At 41.4% G+C, this 21,079-nt stretch overlaps 1 protein-coding gene across 4 annotated transcripts in view; it reads right to left on the bottom strand.

Annotated features, from left to right (window-relative positions):
* sdccag8 (SHH signaling and ciliogenesis regulator sdccag8) overlaps window positions 1-21,079 on the bottom strand; it is a 497,941-nt gene that overhangs the window by 176,452 nt on the left and 300,410 nt on the right. For all 4 annotated transcript variants that reach the window (XM_069930903.1, XM_069930905.1, XM_069930904.1 and 1 more), the window contains one exon: window positions 12,661-12,788. In XM_069930903.1, the coding sequence (XP_069787004.1) occupies window positions 12,661-12,788 (128 nt within the window). The remainder of the gene's footprint in view (window positions 1-12,660; window positions 12,789-21,079) is intronic.

Raw genomic sequence — 21,079 nt, forward strand, 5'->3', positions numbered from 1 at the left:
ACTATGAGATTATTGTAAAAAACCATCTGGTTCACTAAATTTATTCAAAAGAGTATACCTTTTATCTAACTGGCTTGGTTTATATGTGATTTGAGACTCAGAACAATGTGGTTGACTCTTACCCGACCTCTGAATTGACTTATTCAACGCTAATATCCCTTGAATGAATGACCAAAATAGGGGACAGCACTTAACAAGGCACATTAATAAGACAGGGAAGCAAATCTGCCATCCTTACCCAGCCTGTTGCTCCAAATACTCCCCATGTGGTTGACTCTTAAGTATCACCCTGGATCTGTCATGTCCACATAAATTTAATCACTTTGTTGAACAGTTAGCTTACTTTATTCTCTAACAAGATAGCGCACACACAAACTGAACCGTGCCCTTACCTCATTGCTTACGTAATCCCATCACCCACATAACTCCCATAACACTCTTCCCCCCCCCCCAAATAATAGTACATAGATATTAAGTCTAATTAAGTTAACTAAATTTTGTGTTCATGTATATATACACCACACGCACACACATGTACGTGTGTGTGGGAGTGTGTGTGTGTGTGTGTGTGTGTGTGTGTGTGTGTGTGTGTGGGAGTGTGTGTGTGTGTGTGGGAGTGTGTGTGTGTGTGTGTGTGGGAGTGTGTGTGTGTGTGTGGGAGTGTGTGTGTGTGTGTGTGTGTGTGTGTGTGTGTGCCCTCTATGTATATCCATCCTTGTGATTCTACTGAAACTTATCTAACCCTCTTGTCCTTTAATACAATTGATTGTCCTTATTATTACTAATTAACCCCTTCTTATGTGTCAATGCATATAATCCTTAAGATGTGCTGGGGGATGTCTTTCTCTCTGGGATCTCCTCGAGAATGGCGAACGCTGAACAGGGGTACGAGCTTCCAACCTTTCTGGAGCAGCTACCTTGTACCTTGGCACACTGTTCACCTCTCGGATACTTGGCCAGCCTCCTGCCCCAGTGCAGCCTTGACTGCTGGTATTTCTATGACCAGTACCGGAGCTTTCCAAAGGGCTGCAAAATCTGGCTGTGTCCAAACTAGAATGTCTAAGAGCTCTTCCAGGTCTCTTAAGTGACGCAGTAAGGGCGCAGTTCAGTTTGTGTGTGCACCATCTTGTTTGAGAATAAAGGATGCTAACTGTAGATCAAAGAAGTGACTAAATTAATGTGGTCATGACAGACTGGCGACGAGGATAAAAAAAATCCAAATTCTGGAAGAGAGAATCTACAGGGTTTCAACTAAAAAGGAATAAGGAGTTAAGGGAATTTCATCAGAATTAATGTCAAAAGACAACAGGAGGAAAGCAAGTATTCAGCAGCAAAAGAAAATAGCAGAAGGATGTTTTGGAGAATATAAGGAGACTGAAGATTGGCTTGATTATGTGGATAGATTTGATATGGACTGCATGGACCATGATGTGAGTGATACGGAGATCCATACCATAAGAAAAAACTGACACTGTTTTTAACTGAAGCGGGAATCAAAACTTATAGTCTGATCAAGACTTTAGTGGCACAACAAAAACCCAATTTCGAGTCTTATAAGGAATTGTGTCACCAAAACCATCAGTAATTGCCAAAAGATTTAAATTTTATAACAGAAAGCAAAAATTTGGGGTAACAATTAGCCAATTTCTGGCTGAATCAAGATTCAATTATTGTCATAATAAAAAAAGATAGTGTTGTATTACATGAACTTTCTTTTTGCCTGCTGGAAGGCAGACAGATTCGCCACCAGCAGGAATTGACTAAGTGCTTCTTATACTTCTTAGAGTCAGTCGGAGAAAGCAGCAAAACAGAGACCCCCCCACCCAGAGTATCAGTATATTTGCCTCTAGCACTTTCACAGTCCCCACAGCCACACATAGAGTGCAGTCCAAACCATTGGCAACCCAAGCTCCAGATCTGAACCTCCGACACAGTCAGGAACCCTTCAGCGACCTCGGCATCTCCTTGCATCCCGGTTCCAATATCTAGCCAGTTCGAGTCTCCAGCCTGGCACGAGTTTCCCGACAACAGTCTCCAGCAGCCCGCCGCATGCGCTGGTCCCTCAGCTGCAGAGCTCCCTTCACTGGTCCGCCTCCGTGACTACCATCACGCGGGTCATCTCCTCTGCTTCTCCCTCTTAGATAGTGTGTGATCTTCCCGTTCTCTGGTACCCTGTTCCAGTTCTCTGCTTCCCCGGAGTCGGCAGCCCCTTATGACTGCTGCCGATTAATAGGCGCCACTATCTTGGGCGCAGACCCACGGTTGCGGTATTTCAACTAAAAGCCCCCATCGGCTCCCACAACAGGCCATTCAAAGCCTATTCAGAGCTGACGGCAGTGGACTGGGTGGCTGGACCCCAAGGGAGCACTGCATCTCCGCTTCCCGCAGGTCCACACCAGCGGCAGCGCTGCAGTTACAGTGGCTCTGCCAGCGCTGCCATCATTAACTGTGTAAGCTATTTAAAACACGTTAATTTTGGTAGCTTTCTGGATGAAACGTTGGGTTAGGAAACAGTCAGGCCCAACAAAGATTGTTAAATGCAAAGGAATTAGACATCAAGTTCGCCTATGACACAGCAGTGAGTTTCAAAATGGTCCAACATAATACTGAGATTATACAGGGGTAGAACGTGGTCAAAAAAATGGACCGACGAGAATGGTTCCAGTGTGGGAAGAACAACTACAGCCCTAATAATTGTTTTTTTTTCAAAAATGCTAAATGTTTATTATGTGATAAGATAGTGCACACACAAAATGAACAGCATCTATACCGCGTTGCTTGTGTAATCCTGCTATTACAAGCTCCTGTTTTATTAAAATGAGATTATCACTGTAAGGGATAGTATTGACAGGAGCGACTGAATGGTCAGTTAACATTTAACGTAAGCGCAACACAAGTCACAGCCCAGCGATATTTCGATACATTGGACGAACTGAGGGAAGGTTTGTCACAGTCTGTTCCAGAATCGATACAGTTGCAAAGACATTGTGATTTTGCAAGGGAGAACCATGCTGACTCCTGGAGAGAAACACAGCCTTTTGAAAGCAGCTCCTGTGGCCAGCTATTTTTTTGTGGCATTCAGAGCAAAGTATGCTCTGTGAATGACTGCGCTTTTTCAGTGGATTGACCTATGCCAGGAGGGTCTTTTTGGGAAACAACGTGCTTCATTTTTATTGTGGCAAACAGTGGAGGTCACTTGGAGAGACTGCTTCATTTTAAATGTGACTAGCAGTGAAGTTACTTGGAGAGACTGGTGCCAAGGTCTTGGAAGCTTCATGAAAGCCGCCCAGTTCAAATCTTCCCTATAAAAGCATCAGGAGTGTTGTGACCGCAGCTCGTGTGGATGGACAAAGGCAACGCAAGGAGAATTCATGAGTCTGTAGCAACGACAACTCCCATCAGTTGAACATTAATTCTGGGCTTTTTGTAACAATATCATCCATGTAACTTGTGTGATGACATAACGCATTCCCATAAGAGGTTTAGTGGTAATATCTAGATTGCATAAATTAGTAAGTTAATGTTTTGGAACACATCCGTAGATAAAGTAATATTAAGTACTGTTATTCTTCTTTATGTTGCCTAATAGTCATAGCTGATGAAAAATCATTGATCTAAAACATCAACTCTGTTCCTCTCTCCACAGCTTCTGCCTGACCTACGACACATTTCTAACATCTTCCTTTTTTATTAGGCTGAAGTAGGCATGATCGGTTCTTCCACATGACCACCCACATCCTGATACATCTCTCAAAAGATTTTCATTCACATATATTCCTCTCCAGTGACTGATGTATGATCAACAAACAATCTGCAACACCTGATCAAATACTGGAAGCCAAAAATCGGTAATAGATTCCATAACTCTGCTGGATTGTTGCCCAAGGTTATCAGATGCAACCTGCCATCTATTACCCAAGTCTGCCAATATGTGACATAAGACTCAGTGCATTGTAGTTGGTTCTTAACTGGTCTTTGTATTAGGAGCTACTGCTATCACAAAGAGCACAGGTGAATCTGCACTTTGGGCCACTTAAATCCTGTCCCTCCACCCCCAGCTGGACTTGCTCACGTGCACCCACAGCTGAGGCAGCAGATGTGCCCAGCTGAATCCTGCAACCTGGCCTCTGACCTCATGCACATTTCTTCTCTATTGCTGGCTTTCTCTTTAAATCAGCTTGCTGCTTGCCAGGAGGTTAGAGCAGACAGAAGACTGGAAATCAGAGGGGCAGAAGGAAGTCAGAGCGAAGGAGGTGTGAAGGGCTGAGATAATGGAACATTAGAGTTAGTACAGGGATTTGAATGGGGAAAAGACAACAGAATGCACAAGTAACACTTGACTAGACTGCTTCAAATGTGCCTCTAATCTACCGTACTCACAGCTGCACCACTCAGTGGGATGAGTAAGGGTGAACAATATTGATTAAACTGAATATGCTTCAATATTAGGATGGCACATCAAATAAGCACACTTGTTTTATATGTTGCAAATGACTAAACTAGAATGCTAGTTCAAAAACAAGATTCCAGTACAATCTCTTTTGCTAATTTTGATGCTTAATGCAGATGATTTTTGTCCAAGCCATTTTGCTGTTCTCTCATTTTATTTTGTTTAGAGAATGTTGTCATTTGAAGTCAAGCTGCAAAATTCCCTCCACTGATATGTCTAACACACATTCCAGCAGGAGTCAATGAATTGCAATTAAAGAGAGGAATTTAGGATATTTTTATCACCCACTTTCTTGTACAAGGACACTATAGCATATTTAATTGCAAGTAATTACCAACAATGAAGACGCTGTTTACATCCGGTACCGCACGGATGGCAGTCTCTTCAATCTGAGGCGCCTGCAAGCTCACACCAAGACACAAGAGAAACTTGTCCGTGAACTACTCTTTGCAGACGATGCCGCTTTAGTTGCCCATTCAGAGCCAGCTCTTCAGCGCTTGACGTCCTGCTTTGCGGAAACTGCCAAAATGTTTGGCCTGGAAGTCAGCCTGAAGAAAACTGAGGTCCTCCATCAGCCAGCTCCCCACCATGATTACCAGCCCCCCCACATCTCCATCGGGCACACAAAACTCAAAACGGTCAACCAGTTTACCTATCTCGGCTGCACCATTTCATCAGATGCAAGGATCGACAATGAGATAGACAACAGACTCGCCAAGGCAAATAGCGCCTTTGGAAGACTACACAAAAGAGTCTGGAAAAACAACCAACTGAAAAACCTCACAAAGATAAGCGTATACAGAGCCGTTGTCATACCCACACTCCTGTTCGGCTCCGAATCATGGGTCCTCTACCGGCACCACCTACGGCTCCTAGAACGCTTCCACCAGCGTTGTCTCCGCTAGATCCTCAACATCCATTGGAGCGCTTACATCCCTAACGTCGAAGTACTCGAGATGGCAGAGGTCGACAGCATCGAGTCCACGCTGCTGAAGATCCAGCTGCGCTGGATGGGTCACGTCTCCAGAATGGAGGACCATCGCCTTCCCAAGATCGTGTTATATGGCGAGCTCTCCACTGGCCACCGTGACAGAGGTGCACCAAAGAAAAGGTACAAGGACTGCCTAAAGAAATCTCTTGGTGCCTGCCACATTGACCACCGCCAGTGGGCTGATAACGCCTCAAACCGTGCATCTTGGCGCCTCACAGTTTGGCGGGCAGCAACCTCCTTTGAAGAAGACCGCAGAGCCCACCTCACTGACAAAAGGCAAAGGAGGAAAAACCCAACACCCAACCCCAACCAACCAATTTTCCCCTGCAACCGCTGCAATCGTGTCTGCCTGTCCCGCATCGGACTTGTCAGCCACAAACGAGCCTGCAGCTGACGTGGACTTTTTACCCCCTCCATAAATCTTCGTCCGCGAAGCCAAGCCAAAGAATTACTTGTGAAAACTTGGCAAAATTGGTTGTACCTGGAGCCTTTTGTTCTGAACTATTGTCATGTAGGATCCTGCATCATCAATTGTACCAATAAAATACTCTTGAAAATAAGCTATTGTAGCGAAGTATTCTATACTGAGCTACTATATACGTCAGTGGAATCACTGTACACGTTGTCAAGTTGATGTATACGCTGGGAGTCTGACAAGACTGACACCTCCAGGCTTGCATGCTGGGCTTATATACCACACTGCTTCTGTCACATGGACAGGAAGTGATGTCGTCAGTCCAGATGAAAAAAAACCGTGTTGGATGCACGTTTTCCACAGCACATCCGGTATTTTGGGAGCTGGTTCACTTGCTGGTAAGTGGGTCACCACATGACACCCCCCCCCCCTCCTGAACCGGCAATCCCGCTGCAGACCCCCAAAGTCTGTATATTTTTTGTTTGGGTGGCCTTTCTCCGCCGAGGCGCCTGAACCATGACTGGTCCGGCCAGATCCAGATGGACAGGTTTGAGGTGGTCAATTATAAAAGCTTCCTCTTTACCTCTGATGTCGAACCATTGCGTCTTAGTACCTCAAAGGGACCCTCATACGGATACTGGAATGGGGCTCAGTGTGCTCCTTCCTGTATGAAAATGTACTTGCAGTCCTACAGGTTCTGGGATATATAGGACCTGGCCTGACTGTGTTGAGATGTCAGTATGGACGTGAAAGAACCGAGCTTCTTGCAGAGCTTGCTTAAGACCGACACGAGCATCTCCTCTCATCCTCATGAGTCTGATACAAATTCTGGAACCATCAGGAGTTCGCCATAGAGCAGCTCTGCCGATGAGGCACCTATATTGTCCTGAGGTGCCGTTCATATACTCAAGAGTACCCATAGCAATTTGCCAACTCAGTTAGGCCCCTGCAGACGCACCATAAAGGCTGATTTCAAAAGCTTGTGGAACCTTTCTACTCATCCGTTGGATTGTGGGTGGTATGCAGTTGTGTGGTGCAGCTTGGTTCCAAGCAGGGTGGCCATTGGTGACCACAGGCTGGACGTGAATTGGGCATTCTTTTCAGACGTGATGTGTGCTGGCAGACCGAAATGTGTTAGCCAGGCAAAAATAAGGGCACTGGCGCGGGTGTCAGCCAGAGGAACTGCCTTGGGCCACTGCGTGGCCTGATCCACTATAGTGACAAGAAAACGATAACTGCGTGACACTGGCAGGGGGCCAACAATGTCCACAATGACATAGTCAAATCTCTGATACATCGGCTCAACAGATTTTAGTGGGGCTTTCATGTGTTGCTGGACTTTGGATGTTTTCAAAGGCCATGCCATACAAATCTGTTGGCTACCATCCGGACAGTCGTTCTGATCAATGAATGTGCCAACCTGTGTACCACGTCAAATGCCTGCCACCTCCAGGCCACAGGAACCAATGGGCAAGGACGACCTATAGATATGTGAGCTCCCACAGGCCTAACAGAATTTATCCCAGCTGCAGGTTCGAATCTCCTGTTCTGTAACACGGAATTTCTTCATCTACCTATTGCACTTTTGTGAGTGCAACATAGTCCACCCCTTTGGGCTAAGGTCTGCACAGATTGTACGGCCGGGCAAGACAGCGCATCTGCCACTCTGCTGCCCTTTCCTGAGATAGCTGTCATAAACTCAGAAATATATGATAAATGTCTCTCATGATGAGCCGACTATGGATCTGATACCTTAGTGAAGGCAAATGTAAGCGGCTTGTGGTTTGTAAAAGCTGTGAAATGCCTGCTTCTAGAAAGTACCTGAAATGTCTGATAGCGAGGTGCAGTGCCACCAATTCTCGATCAAAAGCGCTGTACTTGAGTTCTGGTGGTCTTGGGTGCTCGCTAAATAAAGCCAATGGTTTCCAATGCCCATCGATGTACTCTTCAAGCACCCCTCCTCCTGCCGTACTGGACACATCCACTGTCAGGGCTGTCAGGACATCTGTTCTTGGGTGGACCAGCAATGTAGCATTAGCCAGTGCTTCCTTGGTGTTCTCAAATGCTACCGATGATTCTTCGTCCCAAGTGACATCCTGATATCAGGGCGAAGAGGGGGAAAATGTTGCAAACCACTGACGGTAGAAATCAGCAATAGAAGTTCACCATTCCAACGAACACCAGGAGGCCTTTAACTGTGCCAGGCATAGTAAATGCCCAGATATCCTCAACCTTTGCCGGTAGTGGCTTTGCTCTATGTTTGTCGATTCTATGGCCCAGAAAGTCAATGGTCGCAAACCCGAATTCACGCTTGGCCGTGTTGATGGTCAGCCAAGCTCATTCAAATGAGTGAAAAGCTTGCGCAGGTAGGACACATGTTCCTGACAACTGCTGCTAGTGATAAGTATGTCGTCTAGGTACATGAAGGTAAAGTCGAGATCGCGTCCCACTCTGTCCATTAAATGTTGGAAAGTCTGCACGGCATTCTTGAGTCCAAAAGGCATCCTTCTGAATTCAAAAAGGCCAAAGGGTGTCATAATAGCCAATTTTTGAATGTCATCCGGGTGGACTTGGATCTGATGATACCCCTGGGCCAGGTCCACCTTGGAAAAATGCGGGCTCCCTGCATGTTGGATGCAAAGTCCTGTAAATGCAGTACCGGGTAGCAATCCGGTGTGGTACCCTTGTTTAAACTCCGGTTATCTCCATCCGCCTGCGGCCTTGGGTTCCATTTGAAGCAGGGAGGCCCAGGAGCTATCGGACTGTAGTACAACACCCAGGTCCTCCATCTTTTCAAACTCCGCTTTGGCCAGACAAAGTTTATTTTGAGGGAGCTTGCGAGCTCGGGCATGCAGCGGTGGTCCTGAGGTGAATTGCGGTGTAATTATTGCGGCGAATTCTGCCAATAACAAGGCGAATTCATTCTCCGAAAGAGTAACAGAGTCTAAATGCGGAGCTGGTAGCTTGGCCTCGCCTAGGTTGAAGGTCTGGAAAGTGTTGGTATGAAAGAGTCTTCATCCCCCTAGATCAACCAGCAGGCCAATGTGAATGTCCATGTGAACTTAGTATTGCCGAACTGAAGTGGGGTCCTACACGTGCCAAATGTCTGGATAGTACTGAAGTTTCCGGCTATCAATGATGGCCCAGGTTTTCTGTTATGTGTGATCTCAGCCCCTGTATCCAGCAAGAAACGCCAGCCAAAATATCTATCCCAGACATATAAAAGGCGGTCTTGATGGCCGGCTGCCGCATCCATTAGCAATGGCTGGCCCTGGCATTTCCCTGAAACGCACAGGGAGGTTGGCTGCAGCAAGCTTCTGCCCCCATCATTGATGATAAAAACACCAATGGGTGCTTTCTTCATCCTGTTATCTCCTGGGTGACTGGCGGTCTGACAACAGATTTGAACAACCCTGCTGCCTGTCTAATGTTGGAGTTGTACAGTCCTGCTGCTGAGAGCAGAATCAGGTGACTTGTCCTACAGATGTCATGGTTTCTTGCTTAGCCCGCCATAGAATGTCAGCATGGGCCGCAAATCTCCGTGCGTCACTGAAATCCTCAGTGGCCAGCAGCATGTGGATATCTTCTGGCGACTGCTCCAAGAAACCCTACTTGAACATGAGGCAGGGCCTATACCCTACCACTAGTGCCAGCATTTCATTCATGAGTGCGGAAGGGGTCCTGTCTCCCAAGCCATCTAAGTGAAATAAACAGGCCATTCACTCACGTCATGAAAGGCCTAAGGTATGGATGAGCAGACTCTTGAGAGCCATATACTTGCCCTCCTCCAGAAAATCGGAAACTCAGCATGCCATCTCTTGGTTCAGAGCGCTTACTACATAGTAGTACCACATGGAATCAGATGATATCTGCCTCAACTGGAATTGGGCCTCTGCTTCGTCAAACCATACACGTGGTTGTGAAGTCCAAAACATTGGCAATTTCAGAACCATGGCATGCATTGAAGAAAAATTTTCCATGTTGGGCTCCAAATATCATTTGGACTGTCAGCATCACCAATGTGGCAAAGTATTCTATACTGAACTAAAATAGACATCGGTGTACATGTTGTGGAAACACAGTACACGTTGTTGAGATGATGTATACACTAGGAGTCTAGCGCAAGGCTGACACCTCCAGGCTTGCGTGCTGGACTTATATACATCACTGTTTCTATCACATGGACAGGAAGTGACATAATTAGGGATGTCATCAGCCCAGATAAAAACCTGTGTTGGATGCAGGCCTATTTCCCACATTTTCCACAGCACGTTTGCCATTTTGTGAGCCGGTTTGCTTTCTGGTAACTGGGTCACCACACTATAAAGTTAATTTCATTCAAGCATGATACACAACAATGTTTTGCCAAGATATACCAATAAACTCCAAGCTGTGTGCTCAGTATGCCCTACACTCAATTTTGTTGGGTTCAGGACAAGTGGTAGCCATGGTTTTAATTGGATCTATATTATGGCCAAAGGAAGTGTGGAGGCTGGACATCAGAGCACAGCACACATAAATGGGTGTTCAGGGGTAGTACACGGAAGGTGTATCAGGATACAGGTAGTTGCCCAGGTGATTTTTAAATTTTGTTTCAATTTAGCCATCTTCTATGGCTTGGCTTCGCGGACGAAGATTTATGGAGGGGGTAAATGTCCACATCAGCTGTAGGCTCGTTGGTGGCTGACAAGTCCGATGCGGGACAGGCAGACACGGTTGCAGCGGTTGCAGGGGAAAATTGGTTGGTTGGGGTTGGGTGTTGGGTTTTTCCTCCTTTGCCTTTTGTCAGTGAGGTGGGCTCTGCGGTCTTCTTCAAAGGAGGTTGCTGCCCGCCAAACTGTGAGGTGCCAAGATGCACGGTTTGAGGCGATATCAGCCCACTGGAGGTGGTCAATGTGGCAGGCACCAAGAGATTTCTTTAGGCAGTCCTTGTACCTTTTCTTTGGTGCACCTCTGTCACGGTGGCCAGTGGAGAGCTCGCCATATAACACGATCTTGGGAAGGCGATGGTCCTCCATTCTGGAGACGTGACCCACCCAGCGCCATACAGCACATTAAAAAGCCATTTCAGCCCATTAGCTCACGTTGCCCAATTACACCCAATTGACCTACGTTTCACACAGTGGGAGGAAACTGAAGCCCCCAGGGAAAACTCACACAGGCACTGGCGCTATGAGAGTGTTGCAATAACCACAACACTGTGTCGCCCCAATGACTGGGTGGATGCTCAGAGATAAATATCACATTGGCAGCAACATTATTTTTGGATGGATGAAGGAAAAACATCACTAGGTGGTAGACTGAAGAGTAAAGAGTAGATTGAAGTAGGGGAAGGAGAAAAGGTGGGGAAGGTCCCAGAAATGAAGGCAAGTTATTTACTTCCTTAGCAGTGATGCACTGGATAGATTTGGTTGTTCTGGATATCCCCAGGGATAATTTGGTCTAAAAGGAACACGGGAGCTGTGAATGGCATCAAAGTATGCATTTCTGATGTGGAATTCTAGAAGAGGGATGCATGGATGACACATCCCCAGTAATGTCAGGTTAAATTTCCAAATGATGGTCAAGTAATCTATTTTCAACTGCATTATAGGTAAAAATAAGTTAGGCAATTGAAGCTTTGGGCAATTATCTCAACAGTCTTAGCAGTTTTACAATTCCTACTTCTGCAATAAAAATATTGGTGCAGACACTTCAGGGAGAGCATTTTTAACTGTTAATATTTCAATGGAGCAAATTTTACCAAATTCTTTTCATAAATAAAGTCATTGTTGCATCTTTGTTAAACCACAATAATGTCATGAACTGTGCTGTAGCTGAACTGTTTTAATAATAATAAAGAGAAAACTAGAAAGGAGCAAGCCTGGAGTCTGTCTTTCATGTCTGTATATAGGATAACTGCTAGAAAAAAAAATCACAAAATGAACATACTGACTCACAACTGTCGACTCATCAGTTTTATTCTTCATATTCATTTCACAAGATGGTGTATGTTTTTAAAATATTTATATTGATACAGTCTTGATTAAAACAAGCTGCCTTGAGTTTTCATCTGGTGATTCACCATGCTTATATTGCAGTACTATGAAATCCAAAGGAGGACACAGTGTGCCAGCCTACAGTCACTACAATTAACTCTATAGTGAAAAACAATGAAATCAACTTCATGAGCAACGTAAAAAGAAACAGTAAAATAACATTTAATGATGTCAAAAATGTCCTGGAGACCTGATTACAGTACTTCAATAAAAAACTATATTTTTATTACTTTATGGTAGTTACATTGTGGATGATGACTAAAACCTAACTGTAAGTCCAATTCAGAATCCACTTCCAAGTTGCCAACCTGTTAAGAATATTTATTCCAAATTTATGTGGCAATTGCAAGATGGTATTCAAACAGAGTTTTAAACATAAGCCTGCAGCATTTCCCGCTGAGCTTTTGATGCGATTTTCCACATGTAACTTGTGTGCCCTAAAATCATGCCAAGAGAAGCCCCTTTGTTCTGTACTTTTTGCTGGCAATGCTCTGCTTTAAGTTTCTTAACACAGGTAAATAAACTCCTAATCCAGATGGTGCAACAGATGTGAGAGCAGCACTGTGAAATCAACAGACAGTGGGCAATGGTTTGCATTTCCCTTTTAAACGCTAACTGATATGTAATTCGGGATCTCCGGTGAAGTTAGCATCTGCTCCCTTTGGCCAGCCAAAGGTTACAGGTGTTCCTGATGTCATTTCACAGTGAGGTGTGGGCCTGGCCTGCAAGAGAGGTGTCCTGGCTCTAATCTATGCTTACCACCTACCAGTTTTATCACGCTGGGCTTCCATTTGCTGTATCTTTTCTGTTAGCTCTTGCTCACGGTGTTTCGACTGAAAGGCCAGGGCCTTGACATCATCACTGTGGCTTCGGAGGAGACTGTCCTTTTCCATCCTGAAAGAGGCAACAAGGTCAACATTAGAGGGAACAAATAAACAGTTTATATGTTAGAAACATTTTCACTCCCCCTCTTTCCTGTTCATTGTTTAAAATGTTAGCTACACTAATTTGTTAAAATCAAGTGTCTGATTATGAATAGCATTTGAATGTAATCTATTCTAATAGTGAAAAAGGAAGTTTTAATATAAAATGTCAGTGCTTTGTGATTAATTTAAAATTGTTATTGGTATTTAATAAAAAGCAATGTTTTTAACCAGAAGCTCCATACTATTAACAGTCAAAATACAAAATGTGCTGTTTGTTTAGGAAGGAAGTTTGGCTCAGTGGTAGAATATTACTTCTTGTGTCAGGTTGGATATGGGTTCAAATTCACCACGGAGCACATCATCTTGACAAGCACTTTTTCCACAAGATCTTAAACAAAGATCCCATTTACCCTTCTAGAGGATGTGAAAAGTCTTGTAGTATGTTTTGGAGGGCAAGGCAGATCTTTTTGGTATCCTGCATTTATTCCCCAAGTAGCATCACAAAAAATAAATTATATCTTATGTGAAATCCTGCCATGGCAGCAATTTAGCTGCCAGGTTTGAATTCAATGAACAAATGAAGAGATTTACTGTAATTTTCTGATCTTCTAGGGTTTTATGGACATATCTCTGCAGCTGAGGATGAGTTGAAAATAAAAAAAAAGAAACTGTCGGTGCTGGAAATCCAAGGTAAAAACAGAAAATGCTGGGAACACTCAGCAGCTTAGCCAGTGCCTATGGAAAGAGAAGCATTTAATGTTTCAGTCCAGGACCTTTAATCAGAACTGAGAGAGAAAAACAAGGTTTTCTTTGTCCTGCCTATCCCTCTACCCACCTTTTCTGCTTCTTGAAACTAAGAAGGTAGAAGAGGGATGGGCAAGACCAAAAGAATGTCACCGATAAGGTGAGCCCAAATGGTTCAATGGGGAAAGTTACCAGCACGTGATGCAGGAAATGTGATATAAATGGTACGGCTGAGGGACGTGACCAACAGGCCAGACTAAATTCATTGAATACGAAACCTGAGTCAAAATGATAGGCAGAAATGGCCACATCTGATGCTGACAGAAAGAAAGAGTGAGTTATTTAAAGTGGAGAATTTGACATAGATTCCTGCAAGCTGGAGAGAAGATGAGTTGTTCCTTAAGCTTGCATTAGGCCTTTTTGTAACAGTGCAGGACATCACCTATGGATCAGAGTGTGGTTAAAGTGGCTGATAACTTACCACCTTATTTCTTTCACAATATTGCTTTTAGGTTGATCACTGAGCACTCTAAAGAAAAAGCATTTTCCACCTAATTCCATTTCCTACAGAGGTGGATTTATCCAACAAGACTACAGCCCAATTTTAATTTGGCATGAAAACAGCCCACGAGCCCGTGCCACCCAAATACACCCAACTAACCTCCAACCCTGAAACATTTTGAAGGGTGGGAGGAAACCAGAGCATCCGAATGAAACCCATGCAGAGATAGGGAGAACATACAAACTCCTTACAGACAGTGCTGGATTTGAACCTGGGTTGCCGGCGCTGTACTGGTGATGAACTAATTGCTACACTAACTGTGCAGCCCTATCTAGCAATCACATATACACATTTACTGATAGATTTCTCTTACATTAAAATCCTTTTCAGCCTAATCTGTTGCCACATTCTATGTATGTTCCTACATTCGCCTTGTATGTTCCTACATTCGCCTTGTATGTTCCTACATTCGCCTTGTATGTTCCTACATTCGCCTTGTATTTTTGTTGTTAACAGTTAAAGATTGTGCATTTATTATTCTGTTGGGTTGCAGACAATATCTTTCAGATTTTAGTATTGAGGAAGGCTGGAAGTATGTAGACATTTTCCGTTGACTCTAAATAACATGCTTTTAATTTCAAGGCTATCTTCTTTCTGTACAAGTTCCCTAAAGACAATTTGTAACAAACAGTGGTAATAATTCTGAACCTTCCAGGAAAGAGGTTATTGTTCTGAAGTCTCCAATTTCTTTCCATTAAATCAACCAAGTAAGAAACAAATCAAAACTTCAAATTTACAATACACAAACTTCTGTAGAATTAACTTTTGCAGTCAATGGCTTTTCATCAGAACTGGAAAAGTTTGATCAGACTTAATCTTTAAGAAGCACTAAATATTTCTAATGTATCATGGAAGACAGAAGTTAAATGATAAAAGCAATGATGCAAAGAAATTTTTTTTAAATGAATTAAGAAGTGGTGAAAAGTATAATTACTAGTTGATATTGCTGAACACAGAAATGTCAAATGATAAAACTTGCTTTATTTGTAACTATCAAGTTCTGATTACACTATGTTTTTCCTCCACAGATGCTGTAAAATGTCTATTCAATTAGGAGCTTAGAAATAAGATGATGTACAGAAGTTGAATGTACAGCATTCATTCCACTGAGTCAAGTTGTGTTAAATCTATATTCTTTTGTACAAACCAACATTCTTTACAGTGTGTGGTATGCAGTTAAAAAAAAAGCCAAGCAAACAGCAGGCAGAACTTGCTACAGCACTGAATAGTTCAACGACTTAATTTAAACAATTTTAGTTTGTTAATTTGTCTGCATTTTTAACATTGCATACAACACATTAATCATCTGCATCGTATGAAGAAACAACATTAATCAGACTAAACCCTTCTCTGTTTCTGTGATACTACGCACTTAAAACTTCTACCCCACGGGTGGCTTTGATTGTTGTGTTATTTACCCTCCTCTGTGCATATATTTAGCCATCTACCCCATAGCCTTTCCTTCTTTCTCTTCCTCTAACTAAACTGGCTCTGGCTCCCTCCATCTGGTTCCCCTTCCGTCAGCAGTCCCGCACCTGTTCACACCTCCTCTCCTGTTGGATTCCACTAAAGATTTCCTCCTCTGCCAGGGCTATTCTGGCAAGCACAATCTTTTTGTCATTCAATCCATCTGTCAGAAGTGAACTTTGTTTACCACAGGCTACTTCTTGCTTCTTGAAGTAGTACAGCTCCTCAAGGTCATTGTAAAATGAACTGTCTTTTGGTCAATTTACATTCTGATCTTTTGGCCAAACAGAACCTACCTGCAAAATTAACTAACAGAATAATCTTTTGAAGCCTCTGTAATAAAGTGAACAGATTAATTCTTTGGTTATCTTGAGCAGATATCTATATTTCAAATAAGCTGACATCTATTTATTTTACCAACATAAAATTAGGTAAAAATACAAAGATAATGTAGCAGTTGAAAAATAGAAGATAATCAACAAAAAAAAATAATTCTACCTTAAACCACATCCTTTCAGTATCTTTTTTGGTGCTCAAATTTACAAGGTTCAGCATTAGGGGTACTGAGTGAGTACAGGGTGGGGATTATTCCAACAATAATCATTAAGCCTGTTAACAACACAAGGATATGGCCATAATATGAATTCTTAATATGCCCCTCCAAACGCAGTCAAATTTAACTTCACTTGCATGCTCCAGGGCAGTCATTATGCCATCTGACAGACGTGGACTTTACAGATTAGAAATGTAAAGATGCATAAAAGTTGTTGTACAGTGAACATCTGCAGTGCAAGTTTGATGTGCAGTTTGAACAGTACCTGCCCAATTGCTCTCGACTTATGATGTTTGTACGAGTTATGACTGCCTAGCGCAAGTAAAGTAGTTATAAGTTACAGCTGTCTGGTTTACCAGTTGAATAAATAAAATTTCATATTAAGATTATTCTATTTCATTTTCAGAACTACGTTTTAATTAAATTGGATTTTGTTCGTGCTAAACAATGATTCAACTTCTGCAGCTTAAGGATGCAATGCAATTTTTTAAGTTGGTATATGGAATTTTTGAAAAATAGATTTACACTGGAATTTGGGGCTATAATTGTACATTGTTATTGCCAGCCCACAATAGGCAAAAAAGAAGTTGTTTCAAACACTAAGTTGGCAGGGTGAAGGTAATGAATGGCACAATGGAATATTTTCCTATACCATGTTTGATATGACATGAAAAGATGTGAATTAATGGACCTTCCATATTAGCCAAATGTTACAAAATAAAAACAGAACATCTTTGACTAAACTGAGGTGATTTCTTCCCATTTCTCAACTTAAATATCCAATGGGCTCTCTCAGTTAAATTGCAAATTAATGTAGAATTGTGGGGCCTTTTAGGAAGAAGCAGGATTAAAATTTAATTTCACATCAAGATCAGATTATCACAAGTAATGAAAATAGCATTTGAGACTTTTTTATGTTTACGCTTAGGCAGAGATACAACTATGCGACAACCCACAGCAATATACCCAGAGGAACAGTTCTTCATTTATTTTTGAAATGTAAAACAATTACCATTATTCTGACACCACTGTGTGAAAAATGCATTTGACAGGTTGGAGATGCAGATTTTTTTTTCAAGATTTTACTTTGATGGAGCAGGATCTGTCTGAGGTACTGTCAAGCAATAAATTTTGCATCTCTCAATTACAATTTAACAAATAGGATTTGCGATTCTTTTGTGGTGGCTGAAGTTTTGTATGTTGTCTCACTTAGACTGATCTGTCAGACCCCATGTTGCAATCTCATGGCTTATCAATTAGCTAGAGAATTTAGAAAACAGCTCTGTGACAGTGATCCAGTAAACTAAAATGCAGAAAAAAATACACTGATATATTTCAGTAAGAATAAAAACTTAGCATTTCATTTTCCCCTTGAGCAGTTTTCATTATTTATCTGATTGAAGAATTTTTTTGCAATATTATAAACACACTTTGTTGTTTTACTTCTATTAAAAATATTCTGTAAAATAGCAACACCACTCATTTAAATGTTTTAAACATTTCTTTACCCTTAGCTCTTCTTTTAATTAAAAGGGGTCGGTTAATGACTGCTTCATCTAGCCAATTAATTTTCCCTTCAGGGTAAAGAATTGAGATTATTCATTAACTCTCACAGCAATAGACAAAATCTCTCCACATCACTTGCTCCGTTCTGCACCCCCACCCTGCAACCCTCATAATACATTCCATTAATTGTACATTTCATAGCTTACTTAAATAATGTCATCAAAATCTACACATTTTGTTATCTTCTAAGTTTTTGTTTTATAGAAATGCTTTGAAAATAATATTCTTTAATTTCTCATCTCTTGATCTTTGTAATATTAATTAAAATATGAAAGAGTTTTACTACGGAAACATGTTGCTCCAAATGTGTGAATACTCAAAGGGTTAGTTCTGTAATTAACAATGACTGATGATTTTAAATTTTATTAACTATTAAATAACTTAAGTTATTAAGTTATTAAATAACTTAACAGTGGGTTACCGGTGTCATGGTTATTTCTCTTCTTCTTGGTTTGGACTGAAAGTTACAATCGGTGAAGACAATGCAAGGTCTTATCCAAGGCCACCAGGTGCACCACTGTAAACATCACACTCCTTTGTAGCCACCCAGCAGAGCCCATCTCTGTGGTCAGTCCTCCCAGCTGCCCTATCTGTTACTATCTGATTAGTTCTGCTAAGCAGCCCCTCCCCTGCCATCTTTGCTTGCCATCTGTTATAAACCACATGGCTATTGCCCAGTAATGCATGCTGCCCTCCTACCTGGCATCCAGCTATTTCCCTTACCCTAAAGAGCTAACACAGGTTCTTGCTGCTAGCACAATCAGGATTTCATTACGACTCCTTTGACAAGTGCAGGGTTGTTTGTAATTTCTCTTTTATCCCTGTTCTGATTGTACAACCACCTCCCACTGACTATGTTTGCTGCATTTTGTTACACACAGATTTTACTCTCCACATTAATCTCCCTCTGGCATATTATTGCATCTGTTCCTTTTTTTTTATTAATTTTCAAATTCCCACCCTTTTCAGCAAAAACGATGCAGTAGTCTGCTTCCATGATTAGGTCATTGCAATTCAGAAATAATGATTTCTCCCACAGAATTAAATACGAAATATTTGTCAATTTATTGAATGAAGTAACTTTGCATTTTGTTCATTGCCTCTTTCTAGATTCAAACGCATCATAGTGAAAGCCATGCAATAATCTGTTATGTATATTGAAGAAATGTTTAATTAGTTCAGTTAAAAAAGAAATTCAAACATGCCAGAATATCTTTGTTTCAAATTCAAAGAATGGATGCATGTTTAAATAAAATGTAGGAAAAAATCCGTGCCAAAGATGTTGATTATTCTTTTGGAAAACCAAGCAATTAAGACTTTTTCATTTTACAAATTTTTACAGATATTACAATTTGCATTTAGGTCGTTATTTCAATGAAGCAGTGTCAAAAACATTTTTGATTTGGTGCCACAGAAATTAAAAGGATGGTGAGAAGTAGGTTTTAAGGATCCTCTTAAAGGGGTAGATGTGGAGAGTTTTGGTAGGGAATTCCAGAACGAACAGGCAAGGTGGCTGAAAGCATGTTTATCATGGTGATGTTTATAATGAGAATGTACAAAAGTCCAGAGGAATGCCAAAATTTCAACAGTTAATAAAGCTGGTGATAGGGAGGATGAGGATTAAAAACATTTTTTTTAAATTAAGGGTTTTTTTAAAATTAAATTTTAAACAAAACCCAATCTAGGGCATCAGGTGTATTTTACATTGAATGAGTTGAAATATGATGAACAGAGTTTTCGATGAGCTAAAATTTAGGTAGAATGGAAATTGAGAATCTAACCTCGAGAGTAATTAAATGGTTAAATCTAAAAGTAACGAGATATGAGCACTGATGATTCTGACGCAGAATCAAAGATGGTAGATGCTACAGAATAAGAAATACGCAGTTTTGATAATTGAATCTAACTTTAAGGCATGATGTTAACTTTAAATGTAGCAGTTTGAATATCCTGGTTCAAGTTGGTACAGTTACTTGGGTTGAGTTAATGGTTCCAGTTTTCCAATAATATGTGATCCACATCAACTTTCTCTTACCTCACTCATTATCATGGAAACTAGACCTCAGCCAATTTGATTCATTCCATTAGATATCAAGAAATGTTAGATAACATTTAATACATTAAAGTCAACGGGCCAGACAAGATCCTTACTGTGGTGAACAAGATGCGCTGCAGAATCAGCTGTACCTCAAGCCAAGCTGTACAAGTATAGTAACAAAAATGGCACCTACCCAACAGGGTGGAAAATTGCCCAGTTATATCCTGCAGATAAAAAGGACAAATCCAATCAGCTACTCATTACCATCAAAAAAGTGATGAATGGTGCAAATGACTGCTATGAAGCATCATTTGTCCTTCAATAATTTGTTACCCTGCAACCAGCATTGCTACGATCAGTCAATTCCAGATTTCATCACACCCTTGATCCAAACATGTACAAAATATCTGACCATCAGAGGTGAGGTTTGAGTGGCATCAAGGCAGCATTTAAACATAGTGTGGCAATTCAAATGAAGCTATACTCTTAAATGTGTGTGGAAGATGGTGGGAAAAGGGAAAGCACGAGAGTCATACCTCACACAAAGTAAGATAATTGTTAGAGATCAATCATCCTAAACCTTCAGGAGTTGTGTCCTAAATTTAACCCATTTCAGCTGCTTATTCAGTGACTTTTGTCATAAAATTCAAAGTGCATTGATGGTTGCAGTGTTCAACTCCATTTGGTAAATGAAATAATCCATGCTTGCATGCACCAGGACCTGAATAGCATTCAGGTATGAATTCATATGACAAGTAACATATGCACTGCAAAGATAGAGGCAATAGTTGACTTTAACAAGGGAATCTGACCAACTACTCTTGATATTCAATTCTATTACCATTACAGAGTAACCCACCATCAATACAATACAGATCAGAAACTTGAGTGGGCTAATCACATAAGTGTTGTGGCCACAAGAGTAGATCATAAGTTGGGTTTCTTGAGGTGAGTGACTCATCACCTGATGTTCTTTTATTTTGTCACAAACTAATAACCCTCTCAATTTTGTTAGGGACTAAAAAGATTTTGTTAGCATTAACAAAGAAACAACAATGGCAAAAATTCACCAGACAATGGTAAATTCAAAATAATAATTTTTATTAAACTATAATCACATGACATTTCTTCCATATCCCTAACTTAAACTCAATTTAACTCCACTATGCATGCGTGCGCGTGTGTGTTAAAGTCCCAAATTCTGAAAAGTCAATTTTAACTTCATTTTGGTCTTGTTTGAAGTTCTTAAATTTCTTAAAGTTCAGAAATAATTATAAGGCACTTTTAAACATTATCTTTTAAGATGCCTTTAAACCCTGGAAGTTCAAA

The sequence above is a fragment of the Narcine bancroftii genome, chromosome 4 (genome assembly GCF_036971445.1).
Source record: "Narcine bancroftii isolate sNarBan1 chromosome 4, sNarBan1.hap1, whole genome shotgun sequence".
NCBI classification, from domain to species: Eukaryota; Metazoa; Chordata; class Chondrichthyes; order Torpediniformes; family Narcinidae; genus Narcine; species Narcine bancroftii.